The sequence below is a fragment of the Wyeomyia smithii genome, chromosome 2, assembly GCF_029784165.1.
Source record: "Wyeomyia smithii strain HCP4-BCI-WySm-NY-G18 chromosome 2, ASM2978416v1, whole genome shotgun sequence".
In the NCBI taxonomy this organism is placed as follows: Eukaryota; Metazoa; Arthropoda; class Insecta; order Diptera; family Culicidae; genus Wyeomyia; species Wyeomyia smithii.
Window position 1 is genome coordinate 122,783,522 of NC_073695.1, and position 26,738 is coordinate 122,810,259.

General features: G+C 38.8%; 4 protein-coding genes across 16 annotated transcripts in view; 2 read left to right on the top strand and 2 right to left on the bottom strand.

Moving 5' to 3' along the window:
• The first annotated feature begins 325 nt into the window (after positions 1-325).
• LOC129724078 (protein inturned) lies at positions 326-4,069 on the top strand. Of its 7 annotated transcripts, none has more exons than XM_055678692.1 (3): positions 326-571; positions 636-2,100; positions 2,176-2,309. In XM_055678692.1, coding segments are annotated over exons 1-3 (1,533 nt in total). In that variant the 5' UTR covers positions 326-505; the 3' UTR covers positions 2,178-2,309. The 7 variants fall into 7 exon arrangements, with proteins under 7 accessions (XP_055534667.1, XP_055534670.1, XP_055534671.1 ...); XM_055678695.1 differs by lacking the exon at positions 2,176-2,309 and having other exon boundaries at positions 636-1,622; positions 1,679-1,861; XM_055678696.1 differs by lacking the exon at positions 2,176-2,309 and having other exon boundaries at positions 636-896; positions 962-1,094.
• Positions 3,485-5,000, bottom strand: LOC129724080 (lysM and putative peptidoglycan-binding domain-containing protein 3). 2 transcript variants are annotated; one of them, XM_055678698.1, is made up of 4 exons: positions 4,785-5,000; positions 4,561-4,726; positions 4,075-4,503; positions 3,485-4,019 (listed from the first exon to the last, which is right to left on the bottom strand). In XM_055678698.1, exons 1-4 carry the CDS (start codon positions 4,796-4,798, stop codon positions 3,951-3,953), a joined length of 678 nt encoding a protein of 225 aa, XP_055534673.1. In that variant the 5' UTR covers positions 4,799-5,000; the 3' UTR covers positions 3,485-3,950. The 2 variants fall into 2 exon arrangements, with proteins under 2 accessions (XP_055534673.1, XP_055534672.1); XM_055678697.1 differs by having other exon boundaries at positions 3,485-4,503; positions 4,785-4,999.
• Positions 5,001-8,152: 3,152 nt separating this feature from the next.
• Positions 8,153-10,241, top strand: LOC129726099 (uncharacterized). Of its 4 annotated transcripts, none has more exons than XM_055682738.1 (5): positions 8,153-8,180; positions 8,304-8,390; positions 8,716-8,904; positions 9,754-9,868; positions 9,930-10,241. In XM_055682738.1, exons 2-5 carry the CDS (start codon positions 8,311-8,313, stop codon positions 10,092-10,094), a joined length of 549 nt encoding a protein of 182 aa, XP_055538713.1. In that variant the 5' UTR covers positions 8,153-8,180; positions 8,304-8,310; the 3' UTR covers positions 10,095-10,241. The 4 variants fall into 4 exon arrangements, with proteins under 4 accessions (XP_055538713.1, XP_055538712.1, XP_055538710.1 ...); XM_055682737.1 differs by having other exon boundaries at positions 8,162-8,180; positions 8,280-8,390; XM_055682735.1 differs by lacking the exon at positions 8,153-8,180 and having other exon boundaries at positions 8,191-8,390.
• An 8-nt stretch (positions 10,242-10,249) lies between these two features.
• Positions 10,250-26,738, bottom strand: part of LOC129726096 (hillarin) — a 37,464-nt gene continuing 20,975 nt past the window's right edge. For all 3 annotated transcript variants that reach the window (XM_055682716.1, XM_055682718.1, XM_055682717.1), the window contains exons 4-12: positions 22,781-22,971; positions 13,663-13,779; positions 12,938-13,599; positions 12,794-12,877; positions 12,373-12,731; positions 11,177-11,451; positions 11,003-11,116; positions 10,780-10,943; positions 10,250-10,476 (exon numbers count right to left, since the gene is read on the bottom strand). In XM_055682716.1, coding sequence (XP_055538691.1) covers positions 10,335-10,476; positions 10,780-10,943; positions 11,003-11,116; positions 11,177-11,451; positions 12,373-12,731; positions 12,794-12,877; positions 12,938-13,599; positions 13,663-13,779; positions 22,781-22,971 — 2,108 coding nt within the window. In that variant the 3' untranslated portion in view covers positions 10,250-10,334. The remainder of the gene's footprint in view (positions 10,477-10,779; positions 10,944-11,002; positions 11,117-11,176; positions 11,452-12,372; positions 12,732-12,793; positions 12,878-12,937; positions 13,600-13,662; positions 13,780-22,780; positions 22,972-26,738) is intronic.

Consider the following 26,738-nt stretch of genomic DNA (forward strand, 5'->3'; position numbering starts at 1 on the left):
AAACTGAAGCACATCATAATCTCCTTTCAAAATGGACGTCGTTATATGCGACGTTACTCAGAAAGAAGTTATCTGAAGGGTACTCAAAAATTGAGTCAAAGTTACTCAATATCAAAAAGGACTTCTACTCAATTTTTGACTTCTACGAACATCGTTCTAAACTGAGTCAGAGTTGCTCAGTTTATGAGTTATTATTTACGAGCGTGTGTGTGTTACGTATGTCTAATGTATGTGAAAGTTACTCTGCTTCTCTCGTAAGATTTGCACGGGATGAGTAAAGCAAACGCTTTTTTTCATAACCTGGCATCCCTGCTGACAACTGACAGTTCCGACCAGAAAAAAATAAGAAGAAGAAATATTCACCTCGGACCAAAACTAATAGCAACTATAGAACTGTTCTATTCCAATCTCCAAGATCTGAACAAGTCTCTGTCGGTAATGAGATAACTGGCCTACCACAAACCGGAAATAGAAGGAACACATGACTTTAGAATAAAAATGAAACATGAATTCCAGCCAACGACCCTCATATAATAACCGTTCTCTTCCGGAAGAGCATGAAGACGAACAAGTACGTATACCTCACCAAGATATTCTATTCGATCTCTATTCACTACTATGTTTGTTACTTGCAGGTTTGGACGGATGATCAATCCAACGTATCATCAGACTGCAGTCACAGCAGCTGTGATTCTCGTACACACGAGTGGAGTCCATTCATCGATGGTAGTACGTTGCTCTACATCAAATTTGATTTAGTTTATCACGCAAAGCCAATTGTCTTTGACGATGATCTGTTTTTCCGCAATGAATACAAACGTCTGTCGATCAGGAAAAAAGAAAATATTCTTTCTAAATTTGGACACAGAGAGAAAAATAAACACAAAATGTTCAAGGTAAGCATCATTGACACGATGAAAAAGGAGCAACTAAATGGACTAAACAAGGAAATTATAATCAGCATTGCACCGAAAAAGAATATAGTTCTTAAAGATGTACTACCGCTTTCTGACACTATTCTTGGAATTACCACATCGTTATTTCCAGACGGTAGAAAACTAATGGTTGATAAGATAAAAGATTTTTCTGTGTTCCATCGTGCTAAACTGGTAAAATCTAAAGACTGGATCAAGAGCATTGATGCTGAGGCCGTGACAGTAGACAATCTGGAATCTTTACTTGAAGGATCTACTAAAATTCCTACGATAATTAAAATCACCTTCTTTGAAATGATTGAGCATGACATCTCGAATGCCATTGAAATCAAAATAACGAATCTTATGGATCTCATACAAAGCCAGGAAACATTATTTAATAAGGACGATATTCAAACGATGAGCAGTAATGATTTGATTTTTAGTATGATCTATATTTCAAAGGAGTACACGCAAAACGATGAATTAGATGTAAAATTCTGTTATCCTACCAGAGAGAACAATTTACTTTTTAATTCAAAGGGAAGTTTTGTAACTCTTCATTCGATTTTTAGCTCAACCTTTGCGACTAGGACTGAAATGACTAACTTAAAAGTGCGCAACGTTCTTTATTATACTACGTATAACTATTTCGAAGATGGTATTTTGTTGTTTGGTTTTAATTCAAAGTATTCTGCACTTTTTTCGGTAAAACAAAAAAGTGAGCAAATTTGTCGATTACTAAGTATTTTATATTCCGACAGCTCATCAGTTTTCAATTATCCGGTTGAACAGCAAACCGAGCTAATGCAACTTTGTGAATTAATACGTCATTCTATAAAAACCAACCGAAGTATTGATAAGTTTGAAAAAACATTCCTCGCGCCGCATTTTGTGCCTTTGCCAAAAGAAATGCAGTTGCGCATTGATGATGCTCTGGGAGAGCTTGAAGCAATGGATTATCGCAACTGGAACGACGAATTAGTAGACTTATTCTGTGATGTTACAATAATTGGGTGCTGTTTGTACTATAATCAATATCTTGTTTGTTCTCATTTAAATGGTTCATATCTGAAAGATATAGAATCATTGTTGAAGAACTTTGGTATTTTTGAAGTTATATGCACAACTAATATTAAAAATCTTGCCTTTTGGCGTAAATTTTATCCCCGCGATTATTGCGAGTGTAAGTTTAATGAGTCTAACGATGCCTATTTTTTACTAGTTTCTATTGGACATTTATTAATGGTCGTCATTTTAGAAGTTCCCATAGATACAAACCATAACAGATCACTTTCACGTTACGTAGAAGAGATACAGGACATGCTAGAGTATTTCAAATCAACTGGAATCGAGCACCTTGTGCGAATATGGATAGATTCAAATAGGCGACCTCAATGCATATCATCATTACTATCCAAACAAGAATGTCAAACAACAGAGGAACGATCTACGTTCCGTAGCCACGATGAGGAATCGAACGCTTCGAGCTCAATAAAAAATCATGCCTTGAAGGATGATGGGGATAATGAACACGATGATGACGACGATTCAGATTGGGGCCAGAGTATTGATAGTAGTCAACAAAGTAGTAGTTTCGATATAAATGAAATTTCGGAAAATCGTTGTAAGGAATTTTCAGAGTTGATTCCAAGTAGGCTAACATTTGGTACCGAAAATCTTCTGTATTACTTTGTACAGATGGAAATGGGTGACGGATTTTTTCTAGCTCCTGTCCTTAGTACAGGCCAGGTAAAACACGATATTATCATGAATACATTTCGAAAAACATGTACCCTGATACATAATACTCTTCAAAATACAAAAAAATTTCGTGATCTATTGTCTAATGATTCGAAGATTGGCTATAATCACCGATCTTTAGTTGCAGTCAAGGAGCAAGGAATGTTAATGTCGGTACCAAAGGAGTCAAATCCAAATGAAAGGATTGAGTTTTGGGTGCTAGGAAGACTTTTTAATACTCCTTCCCGAGAATTATATGTGTGTCATCGTGCAGATGCTCCACAAAATATGGTTGAGCTAGCTTTTCGAATTTGCCTCACTTGTGCAGGTTGAATGTGCTCGTAATTCTAGGTATAACAAATTTGGAAAAAAATACAACTTCAAAAGCTTACGAGTAAGAATCCGATTTTGGAAAAAATGCGCACTATATATTTTTGACTTAAGTTTATACAAGATTTATACAAACCTAAATATATGATACTAAAACTATACTAAAACCAGATGAGCGAAAAATCATCTAATCCGCATCAAACTTAATGGTAGAAGACAGAATTCAGCGTAGCAATTCTAATCAAAATGCTCCAAATCATAATGTGAAACAAAGGTGAATAATATTAATACGACGTATTGTTGATGTAGGAGTCCTACGATAGAACTACGTGTTTGTATTATGTTAGTCATTAACAAATTTGCATTTGAAATGTTATTTTTTACCTAAAGTATTTTTTACAATGACCAGCCTAACTTTGATGTTGTTTTTGAAGGAACGACGACAGAAATATAGAATAGTTGAGCAAACCTCTTCTTGATTGAAAAAAAAAACAATGTTTGAAAAGTATAACATTCGTAACGATTAGTTTATTGAACATATCTATGAAGGCACTTAAAATTAACTATGATGTATTTTGGGTTTAGGTATAGATTCAGTTGCTACATCTGACATTGAAAATTTGCCGCATTATTGGCAATATTGTCCATTCCCAACAGCTGTCACAGTGTAAAATATCTATTAAAACATTAGTGGACTTGCCACGAGCGACAAATTTGGCAAAACATTTTAATACATATATTATAGTTCTGCTCTGAATTGTCTTATCCATGGAAGAGCTATCTTTTGTCGTGAAAGCTTTGCCACACTGTAGTCGTAGATTTATTTTAATGTATAGGTGCAAAAACTACTTGAACTGGAATTATACAAACATGATAGAGAAACATTTTACCATTGCCACCATGATTGTAAAATATTGTCAAAAGCGTTTGTTTCGAAAGACGTGATATGTGATGATTTAATCATTAATCACGTTCTGTGATGACTTGTTTCGTTGATAAAATTATCGTGATGATACTTTTCGATATGTTCAGCTATATAAATCACGTATATTAACGGAATTATAAAACACAATGCAAGGATACATACAAGCAAACAAATCCACGAAATATCACAGTCCGATCCATTGCAAGAGTAATCGTTTGCAGGTAGTCGTAACAAACGAGGTTGTGGTAAACTATCGTCGTATTCTCCACTCAGCAATGGTTGCCTGATTGACTCTTCACTTGATTCTTCCACATTATGTTCAGTTGCCAGGTTGAGATTTTCGTTTTTGTATGAAGCACTACTTACTGCAGCGACTAACAGTTTCTCGTCAAAATTGGCGTCATTTTCGAGTATGGTAGTAGAGTTCTGCGTCAGATGGAGTGTGTTTTTTGGACTACTACTTCCGCTAGTATGAACCTTAGGTAGCGTTTCTAACAATATCGAATGGGGTGTAATTGGTACTCTTATTATTCTGCGTGCAAAGATTTCATTATCTTTATCTATTTTATTAACCTTTTTTAGCTCCGCAATCTAAAAAAATATATTTTTTGAATATTGTTCAATATTTGTAGTAGTATTAATTCTTGCCGTGCAACTGAACCGTAATGCAATAGCTTGAAGAGTATCTCCTGGTAAAACCTGTGCTTCAATCCATTTTCCACTGGATTCAAGCTTTGATTCACTCATTGGAAGATCAACATCACGTACTTCAAATAGGTTATCCACGTAAACACGATCTGTCGCATGTTTGACCCTGAAAAAAATGAAAGCAGGTGCAATTTCTACACTAGGAATTATTGATGATTATTTACCTTTGACGTTTCATGTTGTGTGCGATAATATATTACATGTATATATATTAAATTAGTCGAATCAATTTAACAAGCGATTCTCTTCTATAGAGTTCTAATCATTGCGATATTTCACCGATTCAAGAAACGTCTAGCGTTTCCTATACATCTATTGAATGAATTGAATGAAACTGCAACAACAATGATGAATGATGACAATTTTCATTGACAGCAGAGTATTTCGGCGATACTGGGTTAATATCGAAATTAGAGATACTCAGAGAGATAATCGATGAAAAAACCCGCCAATTTGGCAACTGGGTTTCACATGTCAGAGGTGCCAGATTTCTTCTCAAACGCATTGTTGACTAACTTTTTTATTCGACTCGATAATTGGTGATGACGATCAGTGCCCCAGAATATCAATGTTTATTTATGAGTAGATGAATTGAATTAACCTCAGTGTCAACACATTTATTCTCTGATGCAACTCATAGCGAATTTCTTTATTCCACCAGCTCACCTCGTTTTGACCTGGAAGCGCACTAACTGCTGTCAAAACCCTTCTTTATTCGCTCGATATTGACCCAGTTTTGACCTGGCGTGCTGCCCAAAGCGCACTGTAAGAGCAAGCGCACCGGTGGGTTGCCATTTGAGTTGCTATTTTCACAACGCTGGCCGTTGCTATTTTGGATAGCAATCGATTTTCGCACCGGTCGTTGCTAATGGGGATTACCAATTCCACTATTTCTTTTTCACACCGGCAGTTGCCAATTTCTGGAGACCGTCACTAGCCAGCGTTGGCAAAATGTTTGTTTGTGATGTATTTCGCATATTTTTTTCGAATTTAGTAATAACCAACTTATCCGTCAGTCAATCGTTTTCGGAATGAGCTACGTTCTTTCTACTTCATAAAATGTTCCCTCCATTTCACGAAACTTTGTTTTAACTTTGTTTCCGTTTTCCCAAGTTATCGATAACATAATTCTTTTGCAGGTTTTGTTTACTTGTGCGTACATGGGTTTTTTCATCCTTATATGTTTATTTATTTGTAATTCCGTAAAACTGGGCACGTCCCGCAACGTTGGCTTAAATGACTATTCTACTGAAAGCTGGCGAACTGTCATTAGTTGTATTCTGTATTTCATGCTGTCTCGGTTCCCACAGTTTGCTATTAATATTTGAAAATTTGCCGCCAAAAAAAAAAACTTAAATATAGAACGCGTAAATTGTTTTCGAGTATTTGGTGATTCTAGTGATGGAGAAAATGATTTCACAGAACAAATTTCCTTATATGCGATTAAGAAAATGGTTTTTGGAAAGATTCGGGGCGGCTCTCAGCCTAGTAAATAGCCAAATATTGACCGCCAAGCGGAGGAAGTTTCCATCCAGCGTTTTAACAATGTTTTTATCGGAAACACCGGTCTATACCGATGACCATTTCCAACGCCGCTTTCGAACGCATCTTAGGTTATTTTTGAAGATTGAAACAGCGGTAAAGGAGAAAATGGTTTTTTATAAAACGACCGAATGAAACGAGAAAATAGTTGGTAATACTCCCGAGCAGATTTGCTCAAACCTTCCAGGTTTATTGAATAATATTGGCCAATCTTGTGAGAATTTGAGCTTTCCGCATCGTGTAGGTTGCAGACCAAAATGCCAACCAAAATGGTCATCTCAATAAAAAACCTATGCAAAATGTTTACCTGCCCGAAAAAACACCCTGTCCTAAATTTCAGGTCAATCGGAAATAAAATTGAGTAGTGGTTCACGCCGACACTTGCGTCCTACGACGTGTTTAACAAGCGAGGCAATACGCTTCGTCTTCCGAGGCCGACCAATTGAGTCCGCATTCGAAACACTCATCATCTTCGTAATATTATTACGAACATTCACTATCGAGCACAAAAAAACAACAGTTTGACATTTAATCAAATAGCAACGATTTGGCTCGTTGCTATCGCGTTGCCAAATTTAATAACTCGCTACTACCCGAGGTGAGGATTGTTATTTCCCAAACCAACATAGCAACGCCCGGTGCGGTTGCCGCGTTATGGTGGGAGTTGCCAAACTAGCTTTAGAAACTTCAATTTAGTCACTGGTCGGCTTGCTCTAAAATTTGTCAGCTTCAACCCACCACCACACGTGCTTAGTTCGTAAACAGTTGGGTTGTTTAGCTATATCAGTTTTTTATGTCACCTGAAAGAGCTTCATTTTCTAAGCAAAACGTGATTATTAAAAATTTTCTATCGTTGTCCTTCGCTTTTTAAATCACGATTCAAAACCACTCGGAATCTGCTCGATGACAGTTCGCCCATCTACCAACTGTCGTTGTAGAGCGAATTTTTATTCTTCATTTAAAAATCGAAGGATAATGATATAAAGTTTTAAAAAATCACGTTTTGCTCAGAAAATTACACTCTTTCAAATTTAGAAAATCTTTACCGAGCGTCTTAGCAGAGTGATTCAAGAAATCAAAGAAATAATGTGGACCAGTCCACATAAGAACTGAGGAAGACTGTATGTCACGATCGAAATATATATTTGCGCGGACTGAATTTCAATATTTACTTCCAAAAAAAAAAATTCTAGTAGAGTATAATGGAAATCGATAAATATTTTTTTGATTTCTACACTCTTTCAGATGATATCCCTCGTAATCAATAACCATAAAACGTGCCTAACAACTAGTTCGGAATATAGTCCCGACTACTTATCGTTTAACCATATGGATAATCATCCGTTTATGGTTATTGATTATGCGGGGTATAAAAATCGGAAATCCGTGAATAGCTAAACAACCCAGATGCATATGAGAGTTCGCGTTGGTGAGAGCCAACTCGCTGACATCTCTATCCTAATCCCATTGCTCTTGTTTTCTTGTTTTAGCTTTGACCTGTTTTTGTTTTCTTCTCTTTTCAATTACCAAAGCAAATGTCAAATCATATCAGCTCACTATAGTGTGAACGCTCGAAGTGATATCCGATATCATCTGTCGATATCAGGTGATATCTGACGTAGTCTGAACAAGGCATTACATAGCATAAGGGATAAGCGTGCGATTTATTTCCAGTGTAGTATCGCCCTTTTAATTTATTTCTGTCTTCTTGGCGGGGTCAATCACCAGCGATGCCAGATTGGAAGATATGTTTTGAATTTTAAGACATTTAATCCATTTAACCAGCTGTGAAGACATCCTGGCTTGGGAAGATAAAGAGAAGACATTGAAAAATATGTGAAGACATCCGCAATTGGTAGTCGCAACTTTTTTTTGCTCAACATCTTTGCGATTCGTTGGTAGCGTTGGTAGGTAACTTTTTCAGCCTTCGGGCTGTTTACACGGTTTACACTCAGCTTCGCGTAAAGTCATTTGAAACGACCTGGCATCCCTGTCTAACACTTTGGTTGTTTCAAATTGTAAGTTTGTTTTTCGCATTAACAGCTATGCTATATAAATTAAAATAATTTTACAATATAAAATCGCTGAATTATGATATTTTTTTTTAAATTGTTAAGCCTGAGGCTATTGTATACTTTTAGATTAAATATGATTGGAAATGAAGCAGCGCCAAGCAAATACAAACAGAAATTTTTGGATAAATATTCGGAGATGATCAACGAGATCAGGTAATGAACGAATAATAATAATTCACGTATAACAGAAATCATATTTTTCAATTACAATCGAATCAGTATTTTAACAGTGTATATGAGAATTTATTTTTACTGTAAAATTGATCAATTTATAAAAAATAGTGTTCACATTTCGATCAGCACGTCTGAATTTGAATTTTCACTAAATTGAGTTTCTAAGTATGAACCCTTTTTCTCATCGAACGAATGCGGTGTACAAATATACCTATTTCGAATGCCGTTATGGTACTAAGTTATGGTTATGGTTAAGGTAATCAAATACAAATAAGATTGATTAATCGTTGAGTCTCGTTTTCAGATTTCATCACTTTAAGGATTACAATGGCATCAATAAAAACGAAAATCTATTCTCGATTTTCAAGGCAGGTCTCCTGGATAATATTCTTTCCCATTTCAACAAAATCTGGGACTGCATTGATACAGACGAACATTTGCATGTACTGGAAGTTCTAAAAACGGACCCAAGAAATGATTCTGTTAAAAAATGGTAAGTTTATATTTGGTTCAATGTCTGAACAGCTTAATTCTATCATCCGTTTCTATCATCCGTTAGTTTTTACCTTAATATTATTGTCGCGGGCAATTTAGATTATGCTCAGTATATTGGCACGAACAAAAAACATTTGGTTTATTACCGCATAAATGCGTTATGGTCGAACCGCGTATAGTATTAGCGTGGGGAGAGACAAAATGCGTAACATAATTCAAATTTTCAATATCACGAAACTGAAGTTAGGTTTAAGATTATTTTAATAAGTTTATGGATATTTTATATATTTACCTAATTGCATAAAAAAGTTGTTTTCCAAAAAAGCGGGTCAAGATGAGTTACCTTTTCAAACAGCATGAAACTATGCGCAAATCTGAGGCTTAGTAAAGCTGGCAATGTTTTTAGTTTTACGAGAATGCGAAAAATGAACAAGGACAGGTGTATTTAGACTTAGAAAAAATGTCTTCATCCAAACGGGACTCGAGCCCGCAATCTCCAGTGTCGACTTGAGATATCGCATCCTCGTTAAACTACATGCATTACCAGCTTTATATGATTTGGACTTTAGATAATTTGAATTTTGGATATAGCTTTAAGCCTCTGAAATTGAAACAAACAACAAATGGTTTACACGAGGGGTCGGAGCGAAAACGAGGCTTGGGTTTGCCTGTGGAGTGAAGCGTTTGTTATTGAAGGCCTTAGGATCTCTCTTCGTAGTTCTAGATTGTTTTCTAGGACCTATTCTGATCAGTAAGCGCTCTTGAGCATTAGGTTGAATTCCAAGGTTAAGGTTAGGTCAAGATAATTTTCGGGCTGGAAACGTTCTATTACTAAGGTCTTTCGCAGGCGCCCTACAGGGAAATCAGCTGAGGAGCAAGTGCGGCCTTTGGTGGTTAACAAATTGAAGTGGCAAATCAAATATTACAAAAAACAAATTCAGTTCCAGAAACAGCAACTAGAGGTAACTAATGATGCTCTGTAAAATTCTTTCATTATCATCAATTGTTAAGTTTGGTTTTTAGAATGCGGTTGCGAGAATCGAAACCGGTCGAAAACGACTAGCTGAAGCCAAGATAGAAAGAGAGGCTGTCGTAGCTGCCGTTACTAGTGAACTAAGGGATTTCAAGCGCATTGAAGCCCAAATAACGGATATCGATGAAAAAATAAACAACGATTTGCAACAATGAGTTTATATAGATTAGTTCTTACATAAATCAGATTTGGTTGATTTTTTACTTTAAGGCTTGTATTTACACTTGCGAATTCTTAAAATGTGCGATAAGGGGGCAGGTCCTGTAATAAATTTCTGTATCTGTCAACATAAAACATTAAAATACTGTAATTTGTGTTGTGAACATTCTATCATCTATATTTACAAAAAACTAACAAATGATTCCAACGGGTGTAACGGTACAAAAGCTGCGAATTCAATTTCGTTTCGAGGAGTTAATCAGATATTTGCAACAGTGCGTTAAAAGATGTTTCTCGTTTGACGAATTATTATTATTTGTAATCGATCCCACTTCTCTAGTGTAAATATCCAAGCCATACTGACCCTCTTGTGGAAAGCTGCAGAGAAAATATATGTCAATAATTGTTGATATATGTCAGTAATTGTTATGGTGAAACGGGACGTGGTCGCGATCAATTGAATTTTGCAACTTAATTTTTACTTGATTTATGAAGACTACGTACATGAAACTTTGATCAATTGTTTTCACAACTGTTGCATGCCTGAAGTAGCAATTTGAGTGCTGTTTATTTAGTGGAAGCCGAATTTTTACGCTCAAACTACAGAAGTAAAAAGAACTCTAACCTCAAAATTGTATAGGAAAAGACCACAATCCCGTTTAACCTTAATGTTATGCGTACCTTATGTTGAACGTAACTGTATCACCTATAACATTATGCTGAACGTATTTGGATAGCTTTTTTTCTTCTATTCCATTTTTATGTAGCGTCGCCATGAAGTCTGTTAGGGGTCGAGACATTCTAAACTGCAGTTCGATTGCCCGTCCAGCAAATATGAGGGGTTCCTGCGGAAGCGGGAATAATACATTTTTTTCAATAATTTGCAAAACGGCTGGTTCCTTACCTGGTGTGTAATTGGTATTAACCCGAAAAGTCTAGTGGCTTTGGTTGGTCCCCACTCTCCACTGGCACAGTCTGGTAGTGGAACCATGACCGTTTGTAACTCTTCGCAGCAGATCTGTAAGGATGAAGCGCGTGAATGAATATTCCCATTCCCATTTAGTATGATGAATGCTACCTTGAATTTGCATACGCTCTTGAACTTCATTGGTTCACCAGTCAGGTACTCTTGCGGTGTAACCGCATTGGCAAAGATGTCTAGCAGAAAAGCTCCCGAGCATGGAGCATGCACACGGAATGCTACGATATTGCTTATGACAGATTGCATGACAAAACGCTTCAGCGATACTCCGTCGTATGAGTCTTCTTCACTGTCGTAGAACTTAAGGTTGTAATGGAAAATTAAACAACCTTGCATATCCGATGGCATTGCTATTCTCACGGTTGCCGCACCTGTAGCGAGAAGAAAATCATAAAATTCGCTTTTATTCCAAGTATTCTAATGCACTATCGTATCGTCAATGAGAAATTGAAATCAGTAAACTTTGGCATTTTGATTTATTATTTCCAAAGCAGGATACCCATCGAATTTCCAGAACCGTATTTCATACAAGGTATTTCTACCGCAAAAAGAGCCTAGGCAAAACTGTTCAATTGGACATTATTTAGAAGTGTCGTTAAAGCTTTTTTTTCAATCCAGATATCACCAAAGATAAAAGTAAAGTTAATAATAGGAATTCAATTTCAGGAACTTCGAACAAGTTTGATTCAATTCATTATAAAAATAAATACTTTTTAATCAGTAATCAAGCCGTTTACATTTTACCCCGTGGAGAAGCAAATTTTGTTATTTGTTGAAACAGATTAGTACATACACTTGAATTCTCAAAATAAATTACAGGTTGATAATCCCAGCAGAATTTATTTTTTGACTTAAATAAATAATTAGTTTTGGCAACCAACAAAGCAACTGTGTCTAATATTCATAACTAAAATCGTCAAACCGATAACAAATAATAAACCCTGTATCACACTCTTTGACCAATGGTCAAATATTTGACCTTCTGACTTAATGGTCAAATTTATTTGACATCATGGTTGTTGTTTGCCCGTGTATGCCCCATGTAAAAATTGAAGAGTGACAAATAATTATCTTTGACCAAATTTTTATCTGTCAAAAAATGACAAATATTTGAAGCTTGGTCAAAGAGTGTACTACAGGCTTAACATACATGCACACACATATTTAGATACAAACACACAAGAGCATACACACATACGAACATACATACATACTCATATGAACATGATGAACACATGTTCTTATATGAACAAATTAGATTCGACTAAGTATGTAAACAATTATCTATTTACCTGTGTCATCTGTGAACACCACGGCACCATATCCTTCGTCTGCAAAATGCAAACCATATCGAAAGAATAGTGACCGGACGAAAGGCAAATTTTCGAATTCAGCCAATGGAATCGGTCGCTTCAAAAGCTGCCATTCTTCTTGCAGTGGGAAGAACTCGTAGATGAACTCACGTGGATCCGTTAGGAAATAATGGTCATCGTACTCATAGCGTAAGCTATCGTTTTTGCCTTTGCCACTTTTAGGCGCCTCTTTTGCATTGACCAGATGGCGTGCACCCCAATTGCACTGCACAAAACGCCATGCTCCAGCAACGTAGACAGCGTTCCAAGAGTTTCGGAACCTGGAATTTTTCGGGTGACTAATTGAAGAAATAGTTATGGTTATCGAAAAGCAATATCCCAAATGCAATACTGGCCATACCTTGAATCCTGAAATTTAACTCCTGGTTGATATCCAGCACTCTTTGAGTATCCTTTGATGACTACACAGTGAAGGCCAGCATAACTGAAATAACGTACATATAGGCTTATATGAAAGAAAAAAAAACATCATTGTAGACGTTACCTGCAGAGTCTTTTGAATAAAACATGATAACTTTCAGTACCGTATTTTATTCCTCGCAGTAGTCCCATTGGAGTATCACCGCGAACCTCATCATCGAAAGTCATTGTGTTAAGATTTTTCACGGTAATCCATCTAAAAATGGTTCGCGCTTTTTCGATGTCCGATGTACATCGACCGACTAGTTGGCGCACAAGGTCTGTGAAGGTTTTCTGATCTTCTTGAGCAACTGTGATAGCAATCTGGTCCACATCCTGGAACTCAATTGGATCATTGTATATTTGAAATTTGCTCAGGGCTGGCGGAGCAGGCTTTGGTGCAACCAACGGATATTCCAGTGGTATGGTACTTTCAGTGAACTCATCATCTAGGAATATGCTTTCCGTTTGCATGTATTCGCTACGCCTTGCGCTGATTAGCTCTAACATTTCACTAGATTGACGGTCCACCAGAGCCGCCGTTTCGGAGCGTTCGTGTTCTAGCAATTTCCTTGTCAGACTTTCTTTTTTCTTTGTTTTTCGTATCGTCATGTTCTTTTCTAGGTCTTCCTTTTGTTGTTCATGTTTCAATGTCAGCATGCTCTGATCTTCCCTTGAACGTCGCAGAGTCGTCATTTCCTTCTCGAATTTATGCGCAAGCCGTTGAAGTTCACGTTCCCATTCATCCTGAAAAATTGTTATATTTGGTGACGTTCTCTGATTATACCGTAACGTCCAGAATCGATTTACCTGTATTTCACTCTGCATTCGTTTATCCTCTTCCTCGCGTTTCCTAGCGAATTTTCTGTACAAGTCGTCTTCTTCCTTCCGATGTTTCATTTCAAGTTTCGCCTGCTCCTCTCGAGCCTAAAACAATGTTCAAAATTTATTTCACTTTGTGTTTAGCTTGAAAATGACGATAAAATTGATAGTATTCTTTTAAGACTGTTAAAAAGGAAAACATTGTTTTACGTGTTTTTTATTATCTAACAAACTAGAATAATTTACGCTATCTGGTCGAACTACAACGGGTAATCATGTGGATCATGGAGGCAAGTGATTGTTTCGATTTTTGCTTGAATGTTTCACCCCATAGCACACCGCATATCAATCGTTTGTTTCGCTTGTATTTCCTGAAGCAGAGGTCTTCAGTCACTTCAATAACAAAATAAAGCAAAAGTGAGAGTAGCATATCACTGGCACTTTTTGATAAATGGCGTGATCGTGTAGCTAACGGAAAAGACTTGATGCGGAAGGGATAGGTACATATTTTATGGCGTTGATGCATTAATTTTTGTTTGCATATTTCACATCGGTTAGTTCTGCTCTATCGCCCACAAAGAAAGCTTTCGTAAAGTATTTTGAAAAAAAAAAGGAAAAAATCTTTTCAAAGGTATGACTTGAGCTAGTTACTGGAAAGTGTTCCTTTTAACGACTAAACTGTTAATTAAACTTTAAATTATTTGGGATATTTTGTACATTTACTGCTTGTTATACTGAAGATATCATTTCATGATATATCATTCGAACGGATTTTATTACTAATATATTCTACTACTATAATGATTGAGCAGACAGCCGAGATTCAGAAAGAAACGTAGATTCTAACATATTCCACACGTTATCACCTCGTTTGTATAACACCTTAATCGAAACTTCTGCAGTGTAAGGCTTTGAAAAAATTGCTAAATGTAAAGTGTGTGCCATGAAAAGCAAACCAAAAAACCAAATGCACCGACAAAACAGAGATGGAGAACAAAGCACCAATTTTCATTTTCATTCGATTTGGCACAGGTTATGCTTTTCCTTCCTATGCGGTCAGCGAGATATCCAAATCGATTGAATGGCACACGTGGGGAATGATTATTTAACTTAAGAGTTCAAATGCAAACCGTAATTGTCGATCAATTTAACATTAACATGCGATTTCAATGTTATTAATGTGCCAAATTCCAAATGCAAAATGCCTCTTGTGTTTACTTTCAATATTTTTTTATATTGTTAATTTTTGAAAGAAATATTTGATTCATTGTCATTGTTGGCCATTCTAGAGATAAAGTTGCGACGATAATGACCGAGTATCAGTTATATATCCCAACCCAAATCATGCTGTCAGTTATACAACTTCAGTTTGCGAATGGGAGTGAATTTGGAAAAGATTGATATAGGGTAGAGCGGGGCTAGTTGGTCATTTTTGGTCAAAGTGTTCTGTAACTTTTTGTAGGAAACATTATGGCAAAAACTCATTACATGGAAATGTTGTGTTAAGTCTAAAGCATCTAGAAAAAATATAAACTGTACAGAATAGTTTATGATTTTGCGGATATTCTATGTTTTTTGAGTGGAAGTCAAATTGGCAAACTAGCCCCTCAGCTGGGGTAAGTTGGTCAGGGTGTGGGGTAAATTGACCGTTCATATTTCGGAAGGACAACTCAGTTTTTATTCCTCACTGCATTAGCGGCAGCCTGTAGCATCTCAGCGAAGGTCAAACCGCATCCAGTTTTTTGTTTATACGTTCGCTTTCCGAAATCCCAAACCATCAGAGAAGTAACTCAAAATTGCATGAAAAAAATCGTGTTACTCTTTCATACCTGACAAAAAGTATGTGTTGAAATTTCCCTAATAGTTTGGTTGGGAACTAAATCAAAAACAATAAGGATTAAATTGAGAACAGGGGCCAAATTCTAGAGTCGCATCTGCAATCACAAGCACAAAACTATAGCGACATTAGTTTTTTTTTTTCGTTGAAAGCTTGCTTACGCCGAAATTTTCATCAGATAGAAAGCATTTGTCGATGCATTAGTGTACGTTACAGTTATTTTAGATCAATGACTAAGCATTTATATTGCACAAAAAAATATTCATCAAAATGACGATGAAATGGAGATAACTTTTACCAAATAGTTTATCGCTTCAAACAATTGGTTTTGCTCATTCTGTGCCGAACACGCATCAGTACTGGACGTGTTTGGTGATCGGTCCGATAGAGTATAAAACAAAAGACGTGTGAACAAGTGTTGGCATTGTTTGCCTGGTCGAGTGAAATAAATCCGGGTTCAAGGTCGTGCCTTTGTGCAACTGTTTCGCATCGTGACTGCCAGCTGGTGCGCAAGCCGATTTGGCTGCTGGCTGGATTGTGCTACAGCAGTGGACGAGACACAAACGAGGAAAAAGAAGAAGCCATCAGTGTCAGCGAGTTGTATCGCTGTGTGGAGTGATCTCACACCTGGCTCGCTGCTGGTGGCTGTTTGGTGCTGCTGTATTGGTGCTGCTGGCTGTAACGGCTGCTACTTCGAACGATCGGACAACCAACCTTACTGGAAGGGAGAAATAAAAAGGTACGTGTTCTTGTCAGCGCTAGTGCGCTAGACTTAGCGCAATGGATGTAGATCCCTCGCCTCCCGCGCCACCATCCCCGAACCCCTCTGACCCTGACCCTTCTGTTACCCCCTCCCCTGTTCATTCTTCAGTCCCCCCTCGCCCCAGGCTTTACCCAGACGGAGCCCAGGGCAGCTATACTGTTTATTTTCGGCCAAAGGCAGGACCGAAATCGAAAAAGTTGAACCTCTTGCAGATTTCTAAAGACCTGACGAAGGAGTACAAGGGCGTGACCGAAATTTCCAAGGTCCGGCCTAACAAGCTCCGTGTCGTGGTCGGTAACCTGAAAGAGGCCAACGATATAGCTTGCTCTGAGCTCTTCACACGCGAGTATCGCGTTTACATACCCGCACGAGACGTGGAGATCGACGGTGTCATAACCGATTCGAGTCTGTCCGTCGAGTGTATACTGCAAAGTGCCAAAGGGTGCTTTAAGAACAAAACGTGTCCCGAAGTAAAGGTGCTCGACTGCAAGCAATTGCGGTCAGCATCGATCATCGGTGGCAAAACAGTATACACTCCGTCAGACTCGTTTCGAGTTACGTTCGCCGGGTCTGCACTACCAAGCCACGTCTCGATCCACCGGGTTCGTCTCCCTGTGAGGCTCTACGTGCCCCGCGTCATGAACTGCCTGAATTGCAAGCAGTTAGGCCATACAGCCGCCTACTGCTGCAATAAGGCACGTTGTGGCAAGTGTGGGGAGTCTCATGCGGAAGATTCTTGCAGTGTTAACGCTGAAAAGTGTATTCACTGCGGAGAAAATCTGCATGAGCTCTCGACATGTGCGGTGTACATGCAGCGCAGGGATAAAATAAAACGGTCTCTCAAAGAGCGTTCAAAGCGTTCCTACGCTGACATGCTGAAGAAGACCGTTACCACTTCTCCCGTTACTTCGAACCCCTTCGATCTGTTGTCCTCTGATGAAACCGATTCTGACGATTCACCAGCGGGAGCGTCTTACGCCAATCCTGGGGAGTCTAGAAAGAGGAAAAATATTTCCTCTCCTAAACTTCCCAGAAAAGGTCCTAAGATTTCTCAAAGTGAAATGAAAGTTACAAACAAACCAAACAGTGCTGCGGAAAAACCGAAGCAAACTCCTCCTGGGCTGGCAAATTTAAAGTCCCAGAAGGAGTTCCCAGCACTGCCAGGAACATCTAAAACCCCAGTTGCTCCTTTTACACTCCCAGTTGATGAAACAAACTCTGGATTAGTGAAATTTTCTGACATTGTGGACTGGATTTTTGAAACTTTCAATGTACCCGATCCAATTAAAATTTTTCTTACAGCATTCCTCCCAACAGTTAGATCATTTTTGAAGCAGTTGACTGCCCAATGGCCTCTCCTTGCAGCGATTGTATCCTTCGATGCCTAATTCAACTGCGTATATGAAGGATTCTATCTCTGTCTTACAGTGGAATTGTAGAAGTATTTTACCAAAAATTGATTCGTTTAAAGTTTTGATAAATAAAAACAAATGCGATGCATTTTCCCTTTGTGAAACTTGGCTTACTTCAAATATTGATCTCAACTTCCATGATTTTAATATTATTCGCCTTGATCGAGACACCCCATATGGAGGAGTACTTTTAGGGATTAAAAAGTGCTATTCTTTCTATCGTATTAACCTCCCCTCGATTCCAGGCATCGAAGTTGTCGCATGTCAAATGACAATACAAGGTAAAGAGCTTTGTATTGCCTCAATATATATTCCCCCCAGAGCACAGGTTGGGCAACGGCTGCTCTTTGATTTAATAGAACTTCTTCCCTCGCCACGTTTGATTTTAGGAGACTTCAACTCTCATGGCGTGGCTTGGGGTTCCCCATACAATGATAACCGCTCCTCTTTAATCTATAACCTTTGCGATGACTTCGACATGACTATTTTAAACAACGGTGAAATGACACGTATCCCGAAACCTCCAGCGCGCCCAAGCGCTTTGGATCTATCCTTATGTTCGACGTCGCTACGGTTGGATTGCACATGGAAGGTAATCCTCGATCCTCACGGTAGCGACCATCTGCCTATTCTTATTTCAATTACTAACGGGTCAACTCGCATGCGACCAATTGACATTCCGTATGACCTCACACGAAATGTCGATTGGAAGTTATACGAGGAAATGATTTCAAAAGCGGTCGAGTCGATTCAACATCATTCACCACTTGAAGAATACAACCTCCTCGCGGGCTTGATTCTCGACGCCGCGTTGCAAGCCCAAACGAAGAAATATCCCGGCGTAACGATCAAAGAACGGCCTCCCACTCCGTGGTGGGACCAAGAGTGCTCCGATGTCTACACGCAAAGATCCGACGCGTTTAAGGCCTACCAGACGGGAGGTATACCTGGCGACTATTTACGGTATTCGGAGCTTGATACCAAGCTTAAAAGCTTGGCTAAAGCAAAGAAACGTGGATATTGGCGTCGGTTCGTGAACGAGACGTCGAGGGAGACATCGATGAGCACTCTTTGGAACACAGCCCGAAGAATGCGGAATCGCGTAACGGTCAACGAAAGCGAGGAGTCTTCAAGTAGGTGGATATTTGATTTTGCCAGGAAAGTATGTCCGGACTCTGTTCCTGAGCAAAATATTGTTCGCGATGCGTCTCCGGGCCACGACGCGATAGAATCACCTTTTACGATGGCAGAATTTTCAGTTGCCCTCCTGTCCTGTAACAATAACGCGCCTGGATTAGATAGAATCAAATTCAACTTGTTGAAGAATCTACCCGGCAATGCCAAGAGGCGCTTGTTGAGCTTGTTCAATAAGTTCCTGGAGCAAAACATTGTACCGCAGGATTGGAGGCAAGTGAAGGTGATCGCCATCCAAAAACCAGGGAAACCAGCTTCTAATCACAACTCTTATAGGCCGATTGCAATGCTATCCTGTATCCGGAAATTGATGGAAAAAATGATACTCCGTCGTTTAGACCATTGGGTCGAATCAAATGGTCTACTATCAGATACTCAATTTGGCTTCCGCCGTGCCAAAGGGACGAATGATTGTCTTGCGTTGCTTTCAACAGATATTCAGCTGGCGTATGCTCGCAAAGAACAAATGGCGTCTGCGTTCTTGGACATTAAGGGGGCTTTTGATTCCGTTTCTATTGACATTCTTTCGGGTAAACTTCACCGACAAGGATTTTCTCCAATTTTGAACAATTTTTTGCACAATTTGTTGTCCGAAAAGCACATGCATTTTACGCATGGCGATTTGGCAACTTTTCGCATTAGCTACATGGGTCTTCCCCAGGGCTCATGTTTAAGCCCCCTTCTTTACAACTTTTATGTAAATGACATCGACAAATGTCTGGCAAATTCATGCACGATAAGACAACTTGCAGACGACAGTGTAATCTCTGTTACAGGAGCCAAAGCTGCCGATTTGCAAGGACCATTGCAAGATACCTTGGACAATTTGTCTGCTTGGGCTTTACAGCTAGGTATCGAATTCTCTCCGGAGAAGACTGAGATAGTAGTTTTTTCTAGGAAGCATGAACCTGCTCAGCTTCAAACACAATTAATGGGTAAAACGATTTCTCAGGTTTTGGTACACAAATATCTTGGTGTCTGGTTCGACTCTAAAGGCACCTGGGGTTGTCACGTGAGGTATCTGATGAAAAAATGTCAACAAAGAGTGAATTTTCTTCGTACAATAACCGGACAATGGTGGGGAGCCCATCCAGGAGACCTTATAAGGCTTTACCAAACAACGATATTGTCTGTTATTGAATACGGGTGTTTCTGCTTCCGCTCCGCAGCAAACACACATTTGATCAAACTGGAGCGAATACAATATCGTTGTTTGCGTATCGCCTTAGGTTGCATGCAGTCGACCCATACGATGAGTTTGGAGGTTTTAGCTGGAGTACTACCATTGAAAAACCGCTTCTGGAGCCTGTCTTCTCGTATTCTAATCAAATGTGAGGTCTTGAACCGTCCCGTGATTGAAAATTTTGAAAGGTTAATCGAACTTAATTCTCAAACCCGTTTTATGACATTGTATTTCAATCACATGTCCCAAAATATTAACCCTTCTTCGAATATTCCAAATCGTGTCGACTTATCAAATACTTCTGATTCTACTGTGTTTTTCGATACATCCATGATACAAGAAACTCGTGGAATCCCGGATCATTTACGCGTGCAGCAGATCCCTAAAATTTTTTCCAATAAATATCGAAACATCAACTGCGACAATATGTACTACACTGACGGATCACTTCTTGATGGGTCCACTGGCTTCGGTATCTTCAATAACAATTTAACCGTCTCCCATAAGCTCGATAATCCTGCTTCTGTTTACGTCGCAGAATTAGCTGCAATTCAGTACACCCTAGGGATTATCGAAAAAATGCCCACGGACCATTATTTCATCTTTACGGACAGTCTCAGTTCCATTGAGGCTCTCCGATCGATGAAAGATGTTAAGCACTCTCCGTATTTCCTGGGGAAAATACGGGAACATCTGAGTGCTTTATCCGAAAAATCTACTCAGATTACCTTAGCGTGGGTCCCTTCTCACTGCTCGATACCGGGTAATGAGAAAGCGGACTCTTTGGCTAAGGTGGGCGCAACAAACGGTGATATTTATGAAAGACCAATTGCCTTTAATGAATTTTTCGCACTTGTACGTCAGAATACGATCATCAGTTGGCAAAATGCTTGGACCAGAGGGGAATTGGGAAGGTGGTTATATTCCATAATCCCCAAAGTATCGACGAACCCGTGGTTCAAGGGGTTGGATGTAGGTCGGGATTTCATTTGCGTGATGTCCCGGCTTATGTCCAATCACTATAGATTTGACGCGCTCCTCCGTCGTGTTGGGCTCGGGGAAAGTGGTATCTGTGCCTGTGGTGAAGGTTATCACGACATAGAGCATGTGGTTTGGTCATGCCCTGTACACCGTGACGCCAGGTCTAAATTGATAGCTTCCCTGCAGGCCGAGGGTAGACAGCCGGCTGTTCCTGTTCGTGATGTCTTGGCGAGCCGTGACCTATCCTACATGTCCCTTATATACGTTTTCCTGAAATCCATCCATGCCCCAGTCTAGTCCCGTTCCCCTCCGTCTACACCCAACAAAACGACAAGAACACGTTTGAACCTTAAGCACAAAACCAGCAACCAGACCCCGCACAATAGAACCAGGACCCAAGGACTACGAGCCTCTGTCCCAACTCACGACATCGTGGCTCAGCAGAACGAATCCATACATGCCATTCGACGATTATCAGACGACCATTGAACAACAAAACACTGATTGGAAATCCCATGCTAGTTTTAAGTTAGACTTAATTTCAGCTCGTAGTCGGCAGCGAGGATAAAAAATTTGCTTTAGTTTTTAAGTCATCAGATATAATTGGCGCCGTTAAACATTAAATTGTATTTGTGCCGTGTCAAATAAATGTTATGTGAAGAAAAAAAAAAAAAATTGGTTTTGCTAAACAAAGCAAACGCTGTTTTCGCTTGGATTAAGTTTGCGTCACGAAATGCACTGTTCCTGAAATTGCATTCACTTGGTTACTTGCATTCATTTATGATGTGCATATGACCAACCAGCCCCGCTAGTATGTGACCAACTAGCCCCTCATGTATTAAATATGTAAATTACTCGAAATTTATGAAATAAAATTTTGGCGAAAGTTTGCTTTACACAACTTAACTACACAACTACACAACTTACGATACCTGAGTTACACAACTAACGAAAATGACTTTCATAATACGTTGAGCCATGTTCATTTCAATTTGGCTGGCTTTGTTTAGACAAAAAATTTCAACATGAAAACCGAGTAGAATTGATGGCCATTTTGGCAGCAACCTGTATTCATTATACGTTCTAATTAAAACTGTACTTCATTTTGTCATTTAGTTTCTCTGGTTATCTACTACGTATCACCCATATAATACGATTTTTTAGATACGTAGATTATTGACCAACTTGCCCCGTAACCAACTAGCCCCGCTCTACCCTACTATTCAATATCTTAGAAGTTTGAACAAAACTTATAATTGTTGAAGCCGTTGCAGTTCTTTTATGAAGTTATCAGGTAAAGAAATTTGACTGTGTGAGAGGTTGTTAGTTGGTATACAACAAAGCTGCTCTATGGTACTATAATAATAAAACCGTTCAGATGGTGGTCAACGAGCGTTTTTATATAACGTTGCTACAGTAACTAGCTTAAGATGCTTTTGTATGAAAAAATAGGTATAGAGATTGAGTCATCCATGCTCTAGTAATCAAATCGTTAGCGATGCGTAAACAAAAGTAAATTTTGCAGCGGAACTATGGCGGCCTGCTTGATCGCTTCTACCTCGCAGCAACGAATGAGATTATCAGGTACGAAAATCCCGTTCAAACCCGCGGTTTCATTTTCATATAAATTTCTACTGAACAATCCTACACGTTTAATAACCCTAGAGTTTTGATATGGAAATTTCACTCATGGTGATTTGCAACAAAGTATAATGGCAGCTAGTCTATACACTTACCAAATAATAATCGATCGGTTTTTCTCGCAGTTTGTCATATGCCTTTTGGATTTCTGTCTGCTTGAGTGCGTGGGCAATGTGTAAGGCGCTGGCGTCGAAGCGACCATATTTGTAATCTGGATCGGACTGTGGTGGTGAATTACCTTCGCGGATTCCGTTGAAGCCATTTGGTGTCATTTGCCGCTGTAGGCCTATTGATAATAAACATTTTTTAGCATTTTGGCATAATCCTTTATTGTTTGATAGTTAACATATTGCAGCAACAGCCGTGGCTTGTTACATAATAACATTTGTGAAAATTTTTAAGACTTAGGGGAAACTTTTAAGGTGGAACTGTGTTGAAGCCACAAATGGCCGAAAATTTGTAAATAGGTATATGCTTGAGTCTAAAAACTTCTCAACCCTTGCAAAATACTTAGTTTTTCGAGCCAAATTTAAATAAAGATCGGTAAAAGTTTTGCATATTGTCGTTTTTTTAAAAACGCTGTTATTGATGCAATATCTCCTGACCGATCTCGAGGTACGATGCTGTCCTAACAAGCCAGTCGTCGTATGTTCGAGTCCCGGCTTGGGAGAGACTGTTGATGTCAGAAGGATCGTAGCGCTAGCCCCGCTGCGAAGTCTGTGTATAATGAACAGAAGGTCGAGTTCCGATACGGAATGTAGCACCAAGGCGCGGACAGATGTTCAAGCTGAGATCCAAACATGTGTAAAGATTTTTGTACTAGCAATTCATAACCAGATAGCGCTAACAGTAACGCCAGCCTCGTACACCAGCGAAAATAAAAATGCAGCGATAAGGTCACCATGTGGCGCTAGTCTACAAGTGATTTATAACCCGATTCTTTTTGAAAATTTACACAGAATTTTCGATCAATTTTGTTTTTGCATGGACGTCTGTCTGTGACCAAGGCTTTGCTTGTATAGAAATAAGCAATGCTTCATCTTGCCCGCCCTGTCCCATTGTTTCCCTATGTGCATATCATTAGCAAGTTGGAGTCTCGATATTCCATCTTTATTTGGATATTTGGATTTGAGTACAACTACTGACAACTCTGCAATTTTTGTGAATCTTGAAAGGCGCTGCCCCTGTTTACATAGTTGACGTATCTACCAACACCATCATTGCGAGAAAAACCACTACGCAAGTTTATGCGAATAAACAAACATTTTTCTCGCAGATTGTTCGCATAGCCTGGCGTAAAAACTCGACTACTTCCGACTCTGCCACGCAGTTGATTCAGTTTCATCAATCGTGTATCAGTCAAACGTCAGTTATTGTCCGGGAGATAGACACACACAAACACACATACGAACACACACACACATACACACACACACACACATAAACAAACAAACACACGCATAAAAACTCACATTTACACCAAGGTGGATAATCGCTACATGGAAAAATGAAAACTTGACAGCACAGAGCCAGGACAGATTTTTTTTTGGTTCAATTTGGGCCCCCAGACAATGCTAAATCTGCCTGATATGAATTGCTCGTGTCTCTGATTGGCGCATAACATATCAAATTTGTCCGAGAATCAGTATAAGGAAACCTCCTTTTTCGTATGTTTCTGCCTACAGAGCTATCTACAATCCACTTCCGGTAGATTCAGGATTGTTTCGGGGCCAGTAGAACCAAAAAACGTTCTTGCAAATCGATAAATTTTACCCACCGAGGTATACACACTCGTTTTAATTGTTTCATTTAATGCAAATATCCACTACTAGGGGGAAAGGACACGGTCACTTTGGACCTTCCTGAGCCTGAGGGTTTGTAAAAATATCAATATACAATACATGAATTCAATTCCCCTATCCTCTTTTCCCCTTCCCATGGATTATTAGTCGAATGAAACAATTTTAACTTAGACAATTGCAACTTGTATGGAGTGACGCCAGTTTTGCAACCAATAGGCAGTTACGCCAAAACGTTTTTCCAATATTTCTCAAAAGTTTCAGAACAAAATAGTTTTCTTTTCGTTTGTAGTGTATGTATCTTAGAGAAAGGAAACTGAATCAACGAAAAAGTGCATTCTGGTCATTTTGGTTCTTACGTCAACTATTTAAACAGGGGCAGAGGGGTCTTTGTGATATGAAACTTTGTCATGTTTCGCATTATTGCCATCAGTCATTAGTAAGTTTACCTATATATTCAAAGGGATACCTACTCGGACGGTGTCCAGCCAGTAGGCCAGTTAATGTACTCAGATCAGCTTTATTCATATTGAGTAGATTGCATGTAATTCTATTACATGGTGTAATGAACAGTTTAGATTGTCTTGCTTTGGAGGAAGCCCTTCAGTTGGCGTCAATCACCCTTGTTTCCCAGCCTCTGAGCTCTGCAGATGATGTCAAACAGGATGTAGATACCCCACAGAATGGCTCCGGCTCGACGAGTGTAGTTGAAGAACCAACATTTGGTAAGAGATCGGCCGTTTTCATTTCCTTCTATATCACCGTGACCTGGCAATCTGTACACTATAGATTAACTATAGATTATTTCAAAAGCTGTGGGCTACCGTCCTATTGGAATTGATATATTGATCCTTGGTTCAGTAATCCCAGTGCTTGTAAATTCAACCATTTCAGAGCCATCTAAGTGAAATGAAAGTGACGAGTTTTGGGACCTTCGTCTTCTCATGCGCTGCGATTGGATTCAACCATTTCGGAAGAAACATTGAAAATAGTCTTAAAGATCATTCATTGTGACAAGGGTGCTCAGTTGAAAATCTTTGAAAATTCGTAAATATCGTATCAAATCCTCTTCCTGAAAAAGTTTATCACGTTTGAGCCTGAGGGCACCTTTTTCCATTTCGAGTTGTATATATTGATGTAAGGGAAGAAGATATCAAATAGCTTCTTAGGCTTTGGATGACCATCGCTCCAGTTGTTAATAAACATGCCAAACATTGTAGTTCATCTAGCTTTTTCTGAGCTGTTATTAGTGTAGTTTTAGGCCCGCGCACTAACGAAGCGTACGTCACTCTGGGTCTGACTATTGCCGAGTATACTCAATGAATCATCCTCGGTTTGAATCCCCATTTTAGGCTAAATGTATTGCTGCAAGCCCAAAGAGCGTTGTTTGCTTTTGAGATGCAGACTCCAGATGGTCGTTCCAATTGAGCTTATGTTCAAGCATGAAATTTAGGTACTTAGTTTACTGAGATAGCTCCAACTGTGTTCTCCCAACTTGAGTGTTGCAATAATATATTTCCTCTTTCTTGTAAATGGGATTATAACTATTTTGAAAGACTGTTTTAGAAGGGTTAACCACATACATAAGATGTATGTTATGTATGTATGTGGGTTAACGTTTAGTTCTTTCATGTTACACCGTTTGAGTGCGGAACTTTGGGCGATTTGTATTCTGTTAGTAATAGTTAGGTTTGTTAAGACCATAATAAAGGAGATAAAACTTGTCTTGTCGTTTAAGTTTATCTCCCTAATTTGGCTCTCATTAACCGGTTTGTAAAGAAAGCATGTGTCCAATTCGAGATGCACATGTCAAAACCGCGTTTTTTATAGTCTTATTCGTAGATTCGCGAGAAGCACTGTCAAATACTTTATTTCGATGTAATTTGACAATAGTCACAAAATGTAGTGTTTATTTTTAATTTATTCCGGTCAATTGTTTTTTTTTTCGCGGAGTATTTTCCTTTAGTTCTTTACAATTTATTCTCAGACGGTTTTTTGTACAACTGAAGGTTTCTGAGCTACAATGCTTTGAATAAAACCTATGCCGAAATGTTTCCGTTCTTTCAGAAAATAACTCATGAGTCTGAACAATGTCTCCACCCGTGAAAATACTAAGTTTCCTAAGTCAAACACGTGTACAAAGTTTTATTCAAATGGATAATGTTCCATATTCGACGATGGGTCATTTGGCATGCAAACGCTCATTGTAAAGAAATTATCCAGGAGCATAATCATTCGACCAATGATTTTTGAT